Source organism: Salvelinus sp. IW2-2015, unplaced genomic scaffold (genome assembly GCF_002910315.2).
Source record: "Salvelinus sp. IW2-2015 unplaced genomic scaffold, ASM291031v2 Un_scaffold1925, whole genome shotgun sequence".
Classification (NCBI taxonomy): domain Eukaryota; kingdom Metazoa; phylum Chordata; class Actinopteri; order Salmoniformes; family Salmonidae; genus Salvelinus; species Salvelinus sp. IW2-2015.
The window spans coordinates 120,833-129,756 of record NW_019943283.1 but is presented as its reverse complement, the minus strand read 5'-3'; the positions used below and the strand labels follow the sequence as shown (position 1 = coordinate 129,756).

The 8,924-nt window shown below is 42.5% G+C and overlaps 2 protein-coding genes across 2 annotated transcripts in view; one reads left to right on the top strand and one right to left on the bottom strand.

The window, feature by feature from the left end:
• bcl9l (bcl9 like) overlaps nt 1-1,648 on the top strand; it is a 10,615-nt gene extending 8,967 nt beyond the window's left edge. The window contains exon 3 of the mRNA XM_024139834.2: nt 4-1,648. Coding sequence (XP_023995602.2) covers nt 4-1,217 — 1,214 coding nt within the window. The 3' untranslated portion in view covers nt 1,218-1,648. The remainder of the gene's footprint in view (nt 1-3) is intronic.
• Nucleotides 1,649-5,232: 3,584 nt separating this feature from the next.
• Nucleotides 5,233-8,924, bottom strand: part of LOC112072428 (C-X-C chemokine receptor type 5) — a 6,142-nt gene continuing 2,450 nt past the window's right edge. The window contains 5 exon segments of the mRNA XM_024139832.2: nt 5,233-5,714; nt 5,716-5,909; nt 6,366-6,563; nt 8,363-8,391; nt 8,394-8,807. Coding sequence (XP_023995600.2) covers nt 5,543-5,714; nt 5,716-5,909; nt 6,366-6,563; nt 8,363-8,391; nt 8,394-8,807 — 1,007 coding nt within the window. The 3' untranslated portion in view covers nt 5,233-5,542.

Below are 8,924 nucleotides of genomic sequence, written 5' to 3'. Positions count from 1 at the left end.
CAGGTAACCCAGGGAACCACCAGGGCTCTATGCTGCTGTCCCAGAGTTCCATCGGTGTCCACAGCGGCCAGCTGTCCCCCAACCCCATGGGCCTGAACGGTATGAATCCTGCCATGATGGGCGCCGGAGGGGGACCCCTGGACAGGATGGGATACAGCTTGTCCCCCATGCACCCCCAAAACCAGATGGGAGGGTTCCCACGCATGCAGCACCCCTCTCACGGAGGCCCCATGCACTCCCCTCTGGGCGGTATGCCTCCCCAGTTCTCCCAACAGAACCCAGAAGATGTCATCCCCCCCCAGCAGCTGCAGCACATGCTCAGTAAGGGCATGTCCCACCCCCACCAGCGTGGCCCCCACCCCTCGGACTCCTTTTTGGGCCCCGACGGCCCCGACCTGAGTGACGTCATCCGACCGACCCACTCAGGCATCCCGGAGTTCGATCTGTCTCGTATCATCCCCTCCGACAAGCCCTCCTCCACCCTGCAGTATTTCCCCAAGGCAGAGGGCATGTCCGGGGGCCCGCAGGGCCAGGGGAACCACCCTAATCCCCACCAAGGCCAGCCTGGCTCCCAGGGCCCTGGACCCCCTCCTCCACAGCTCCTGAAACAGCTCTCTGCCCCTGGCCCTCACAGCAATGCCCCCTCCTCCAACCCTCACATTGCTAACCTCCAGAACATGATGGCAGAGCAGCAGCTGCCCCCTCACCCCTCCCACTGCGGGATGGGTAGACACGGTATGGCGGGGATGCCCCAGGGCGGATCCAGGGGCATGGGAGGTCCGGGTGGTCACATGATGCACCCTGGACACCTGATGGGGAGGACAGGTATGGGGCCAGGCCCCACCCAGCAACAGCTTCAACAGCAGGCCATGATGGCTAACAGCCTCCTCCACGGCGGCCACCCCGGCCCCCAGCCCCACCCATCCATGATGTCCTCCCAACAACACAGCCTAATGGCCCAGCAGAACCTCATGCTGATGCAGGCTAAGCAGAGAAGTATGGTCCTCCCTGGAGATCCATTCGGCCAGCAGGGGGGACCCGTCATGTCCCCTCAGGGCCCCATGATGGGGCCGGGCCCCCAACACCCCCAGGGTGGGWTGATGGGCCCCGGCATTGGCCCTGGCTCCCAGGGGCCTCTCAGACAGAGAGGTATGTCCCTGGACAGTCCCCTAGGCTACGGCCCTGGACCAGGGAGTATGGCTAACATACCCTTCTGATCCCCCTGAGCAGCCTGCTACATGTCTGGGGTACAAAATGGCCCCCTTATTCACTACATAGTGCGTTTGGGATGCAGACTTACTGTAAAAACCTTCTTTTCAATAGGGTGTTTTTCCATTGTCTCATATGTTTTCATCAATGTTAATACTGTTATTATTGCTTCAGATTGTTAAACAAATAAATGATATCAATTGATTATCTTCATGTTGTTTGGAGTACAAACTGATAAAAAAATGAAATAATAATACTGAAGAGCTGTCATGACAACGGTTTAATAAAAGATATTTGAAGCCATTTTCTAAAATATCTGTAAAATATGGAGCCTATATTTCACAGATGACTGTATTTGTTTTGGACGAGGTTTACGCTTGTAAAGCCTATTGGTTTATATATCTTTAATATCATTGATTATTTTTCTCCTCCGGCTACCAAACTGGAATATATAAATATATATGATATATATATATATATATGATATATATATAGTTGCTGTATATAAGATGCAATTTGTGATTGTTTGCAAATGTTCTGTATAACTGTGTTTTAATAGAAGTTTAAAACAATGAAAGAATACTGAACTCTATCCATGTCATTGTGTTGGTGTCATTGACCTTTTACATGTTTTATACTTCAGACACAGTAGTTTATACCTCTAGACACAGTAGTTTATACTTCTAGACACAGTAGTTTATACCTCTAGACACAGTAGTTTATACTTCTAGACACAGTAGTTTATACTTTAGACACAGTAATTTATACTTTAGACACAGTAGTTTATACCTCTAGACACAGTAGTTTATACTTTAGACACAGTAGTCTTTTAATACTTGTTGACTAGACCAGTAATTTATAATTTAGACACAAGTAGTTTTATCTTTAGACACAGTCCGTTCATTATGGAACTTTAAGACACAGTAGTTTATACTTAGACACAGTAGTCTTATCACTTTAGACACACAGTTAGACACATTTCTTTAGCTTTAACACAGTAGTTTATAACCTTCTAGACACAGTAGTTTATACTTGACACGGATTTTACCGTTACGACACGGTAAGTTTATAACTTTCTAGACGCAGTAGTTTATACTTCTAGACACAGTAGTTTATTACTTTAGACACAGTAGTTTATACCTCTAGAACAGTAGTTTATACTTATAGACACAGTATTTATACTTCTAGACACAGTAGTTTATACTCTAGAACAGTAGTTTATCTTCTAGACACAGTAGTATTTATACTTTAGACAAGTAGTCAGTTTATACTTCTAGACACAGTAGTTTATACTTTAGACACAGTATTTATACTTCTAGACACAGTAGTCATTATACTTAGACAAGGTAATTATACTTTAACACAGTAGTTTATCTCTAGACACTAGTAGTTTTTACACTTCTAGACACAGTAGTATATATACTTATAACACAGTAGTTTATACTAATCTTAGACAGTAGTTTATACTTAGAACAGTAAGTTTTATACTTCTAGAACCAGTTTTATACTTCTAGACACAGTATACTTCAAACCAGTAGCTTATATTAGGACAGAGTAATTGCATACTTCAACGGTTAGTTATCTACTTCGCAAGTATGTAGTATTTAGGACTCACGTCTAGAATTAGTATTTGCACATATAACTTTAGACACAGTAGTTTAATACTTACAGGACTAAGTAGTTCTATGACTCTCAGACACGTTTTAGTGTACACGTTCTTTTACTTCTGATCAGACACTAAAGTAATATTTACCTTTCTAGACACAGGTCTGTTTGTACTTAGACATCCAGTAGAGTTTATTACTTCTAAGAACTAGTTATAGCTTGTAACAAAAGTGATAACTTTAGACTGGATAATTATACTTCAAATCATGTTCCTGAGGTATTAATACTTTTGACTACTTAGTTTATACTTTAGGCACACAGTAGTTTTGACCTTATACGTAGAAACTCTCTGGTACAGTATTAGTACTTTAGACACAGTAGGTTTATACGTTTAGACACAGTAGTTTATACTTCTAGACACGTGTTTAATTAGCACAGTAGTTTATACTTTAGGACCAGTATATACTTCTAGACACTCAGTAGTTTTATACTTCTAGACACAGTAGTTTATACTTTAGACACCAGTAGTTTATACTTCAGACACAGTAGTTTGTACTTCTAGACACAGTAAGTTTATACTTTAGACACAGTAATTTAGATACGTTAGCACAGTAATTTATACTTCTAGACAGTAGTTTATACCTTAACCCAGTAGTTTATACTTCTTAGACACAGTAGTTTACTTACAGACACAGTAGTTGTTATAACTCAGACACGGTAGTTTTATACTTCTGACACGGTAGTTTATATTTAACCGTTGTTACTTCAGACACAGTAGTATATATTCTTGGACACAGTAGTCTATCTTCTATGAATCAGTCATATTATCTTCTGACACAGTAGTTATACTTCTATGACACCACGTAGTTTATATCTCTTGACACAGTAGTTTATACTTCTCTAGCCACAGTGTTTATCACTTTAGACTCAAAAGTTCATACTTACTAGACGAAAAATTTATATTTAGACGGATAGTTATAACTTCTACTTAAGACAGGTAGTTATTACTTGATCCATTTCTTAAGCACGGAGTTAGTTATACTGTTCTAGACACGAGTAGTTTATACTCCGTACAGTATTTTAGTACCTTTAGAAGACAGTTTACTTTTTGACCGTATTCGATATTCTAGAAACTGTTTATCACAGTATTTTTTAACTAATAGTACACTCAGGTAGTTACTATCAGCTAGTGCATTATTAAGACCAAGGTAGTTTATATCTTTTAGAGACACCAGTATTTATGTCTCTGGAAAGAGTAACTTTAATAACTTTCTAAGACACATCAGTTTATTACTTTTTATGATACAGTTAGTTTTATGCTTCTGACAGTAGTATTTAAGTAGTTTATACTTCTAGACACAGGTGTTTTATAAGTAATTATAACTTCATTGATCTCACAGTAGTTTTATATCCTTCTAGACACAGATTTTATACTTTTTTGAGTACAGTAGTTGTAATATACTCTGGAAACAGTGATTGTATAGCTCTGAAACAGTAGATTATACTCTAGACCGTAGTTATATATCTTGTAACCACATATGTTGTACTTTGTAGACACATCGTTATATACTTTTATGACACAGTAGGTATTTATATCTTCTAGACACAGTAATTTATACTTTAAGACACTAGTAGTTTTATACTTTTTCGAACACAGGTAGTTATTTTTTGACACCGGGTTTATACTTACAAGCCACGGAGTTTAAACTTCCAGCACTAGTTAGTAATATACTTATAGACAAAGTAGTTTATACTTTTAGAGACAGTAGTTTATACTTTTAGAGACAGTAGTTTATACTTCTAGACACAGTAGTTTATACTTTAGACACAGTGTTATATACTTTAGACACAGTAGGTTATACCTTTTGACAAAGTAGTTTATACTTCTAGACACAGTAATATTTACTTTTAGACAGGGTAGTTTATACTTCCAGACACAGTCGTTTATACTTCTAGACACATTCGTTTTTCTTCTAGACACAGTAGGTTATACTTCTAGACAGAGTAGTTTATACTTCCAGAGACAGTATTTTATACTTTTAGAGAGAGTAGMTTATACTTCTAGAAACAGTAGTTTATACTTCTAGACAGTAATATATACTTCTTGACACTGTAGTTTATACTTTTAGACACATTAGTTTATATTTTTGACACGGTAGGATATATTTTTTACATGGTGTATACTTTAGACACAGTAGTATATACTTTAGACACAGTAGTTTATACGTTATACAAAGTAGTCACTGATCTGATGAGTGGTAGGAGGATAAAGATTGTCTGGTGTGAACAACATTACGAAGCACTCAATCATATTTTATTTGTATAAAAAAAATGTTCAATACATTTCACATACAGTCAAGTAATTGGCAATCCAGGCCTATTGACTAAAGATCAATATTACACTTTCACACTTACAGAAAACTCTCCGGAACACAAATAGATGTTTATAAGTTATCTGGGACACAAATAGATGTTTATACGCACAAGCGTTTGTCGCACATTGGGTTATTGCATGCAATCATGGAAGACTCCGTATGTCAGTATATATACACAAGGCTTGCACAAGCAGGTGCTTGTGGGTTGTCACAACCCCATAAAGAGAGGTTAGACATACAGTAGGTTGATTAATGATTCACAAGCTCTAACAGTAACCCCCCCAGCAGCTCTTAGTTGTAACAGTGAAATCAATTTGTAAGCTGAAAATATAATAATTTTACTCATAATTAATTCAAAGATCAGATTTAACCATCAGTATCCCTTTAAAGAAACTACGTCTGAGACACCTTTTACCTGAGTTGTAACAGTAAAATATGTTGGTCAACATGAGGATTTTAGCGGTTGTGGCGGTGAGTCCTTTAGAGAATGACGCTGACGCCCTACTCCCCTCTGAGTACACCCCCTTTGCCAAAGCCTCAGTGGGCCAGCAGTCTCAGGAGATCCTGCCGAAACCGTACCCCAGTGAAGGCGTACAGCAGTGGGTTGAGGCAGCAGTGTGTGTACCCCAGGCTCTCTGTCACCACCAAGGCCTTATCCAAACTAGTCCGGGACTGGCAGCTCAAACCAGAGTCCAACCCTCGATCCACCAGGGTCCTCACCTAAACGTCACAGTGGAGAGAAGTCAATGGCATCTGTTCCATAGAGTTTATAATGCACTTCTTTGACCTGGGCCACTATATAGTTCTATGTACTTTGTATTGTATTATAGGGCCCAGGGTTCTGGTCAAGAGTAGTGCACTATATAGGGAATAGGGGACCATGTAGTGCACTATATATATGTATTTATTATCTATATATATATATATATATTCTATATATATTTATATATTATCTATATTCTATATCTATCTATATATATTTATTATCTATATTCTATATCTATATATATTTATTTATTATCTATATTATATATCTATCTATCTATATATATATATATATTTATTTATTGTTAATTTAAAAACAAAACAGTATAGTCTGCATGTTCTTGACTACATAACATTTTTTGGGGGATCATCAAATAKATTAAATGAATGAATGAATGAATGAGTTCACACCAGCATGGTGATGTTGTAGGGTAGCCAGCACAGGCAGAACACAGCAGTGACTAGTGCAGCCAGCCTGATGGCTCCCTCTTTCTCCAGGCTGCGCTGACCTCTCTGGCTATGGTGCAGGGTGACCGCCACAGCGGCGTAGCAGTAGGTCATGACCCCGAGAGGCAGGAAGAAACACAGCACGTGGGTCAGGAGCCTCTCCTGGAACAGAGGTACAAATACATCCCTTTGGTTTATTCCCACTAGATTGAGACACCAGGGATCCATCCTAAATGGCACCCTATTCCCTATATACACTTTTGACCAATAGGGAATAGAGTGACATTTGGGACACAGACCAGCAAATGTCTGCGTACGTGGTTATTTGAAAACATCTACTGGCTAAGTCTAACTCCCTGTCTCTGGCTGAGAGATTCCATCCAGGTCTAACTCCCTGTCTCTGGCTGAGAGATTCCATCCAGGTCTAACTCCCTTTCTCTGGCTGAAGAGATTTCCATCCAGGTCTAATCCCCTGTCTCTGGCTGAGAGATCTCCATAGCAGGTCTAAACTCCCTGTCTCTGGCTGAGAGGGATCCATCTAGGTCTAACTCCCTGTTCTGGCTCGAGATCCATCAGGTCTAACTCCCGTTCTGCTGAGCAAGATCTCCATCCAGGTCTAACTCCATGTCTCTGGCTGAGAGAATCCATCCAGGTCTAACTCCTGCGTTCTGCTGAGAGACTTATCCATCCAGGTCTAACTCCCTGTCTCTGGCTGAGAGCCATCCAGGTCTAACTCCCTGTCTCTGGCTGAGAGACTCCATCCAGGTCTAACTCGCTGTCTCTGGCTGAGAGAACGTCCATCCTGGTCTAACTCCTGGTTTTCTTGGCTGAGAGACTTCCATCCGGGCGTTAATCCCTGTCTCTGGCTGAGCGACTCCATCCAGGTTCTAACTCCCTGTTCTGGCTGAGAGATTCCATCCAGGTTCTAACTCCCTGTCTCTGGTGAGAGATTCCATCCAGGTCTTAACTCCCTGTTCTGGCTGAGAGATTCCATCCAGGATCATAACTTCCTGTCTCTGGCTGAGAGACCCATCCAGGTCTAACTCCCTGTCTTGGCTGGAGCTCCATGCCAGGTCTAACCATGTCTCTGGCTGAGAGACTCCATCCAGTCCTAACTCCTGTCTCTGGCTGAGGAGATCCATCGGTTAACTCCCTGTCTCTGCTGAGAGATCCATCCAGGTCTAACTCCCTGTCTCTGGCTGAGCGACTGACTCATCCAGGTCTAAACTCCCTGTCTCTGGCTGAGAGATTCCATCAAGGTCTACTCCCCTGTCTCTGGCTGAGAGACTCATCCAGGTCTAACTCCCTGTCTCTGGCTGAGAGATTCATCAAGGTCTAACTCCCTGTACTGGCTGATGAGACTCCATCCAGGTTAATCCCTGTTTCTGGCTGAGAGACTCCATCCAGGTCTAACTCCCTGTCTCTGGCTGAGAGACCTCCATCCAGGGTCTAACTCCCTGTCTCGCTGAGAGAGCTCCATCCAGGTCTAACTCCTGGTCTCGGCTGAGAGACTCCATCCAGAGTCTAACTCCCTGTCCTCTGGAGAGCTCCATCCAGGTTAACTCCCTGTCTCTGGCTGAGAAGATTCCAATCCAGGTCTAACACTCCTTTTCTCTGGCTTGGAGTACTCCATCCAGGTCTAACTCCTTGTTCTGGTGCTGATACTCATCAGGTAACTCTCGTCTCTGGCTGAGAGACTCCCATCAGGTCTAACTCTGGTGTCTCTGGCTGAGAGACTCCACAGGTCATAACTCCCTGTCTCTGGCTGAGAGACTCCCATCCAGGTTAAATCCTGTCCTCTAGCTGAGAGTTCCATCAGGGTCTAACTCCCTGCTCTGGCTGAGAGACTCCATGCTATGCAGGAGATTGGTTTCACCAGCTTGAGCTCCATCCAGGTCACACAAGCCAACAAAATAACTGGATCAGCGAAATGAAATGCTGAGCCGTTTGATGGGGACCACCGTCAGATCCCAGTTGTTTGCATGGAGACGTGACTGTGGAAGAGCATGAGAGCTGAGTCGGGTCTATAGGACTCTCCCCTACGGACAGGAACAGCATTGGGGACAGACAGAGCCAGACAAATGAGCCACAGTGCCAGACAGGTGAGGTGTACGTTCCTGGGGCGTCGGCTCTGGAGGCTGGTGATGGCATGCACGATGGCCAGGTAACGGTCGAAGCCGATACAGTCCAGGAGGAGACTCCACAAAGGAAGTTGAGTCGGTTCAACGACCATCATCAGCTTACACAGGACGTCTCCGAGCACCACGCCCAAGGACACCTGTGCCAGTGCGAAGGGGAAGGTGGCTAGCAGCATCAGATCAGCCAGGCCCAGGTGTAACAGATAGATCTCTGTGATCCTCAGGAGGCCACGGCGTTTCAGCAGCACCGTTAACATCAGTCCGTTACCTGGTGGGACCGGAAGATAATACACATGAAGACTGTTATTTAGGTGGAATTAAACCATAAGATAATACACATATAGACTGTTATTAGGTGGAATATAAACCATAAGACAATCACATA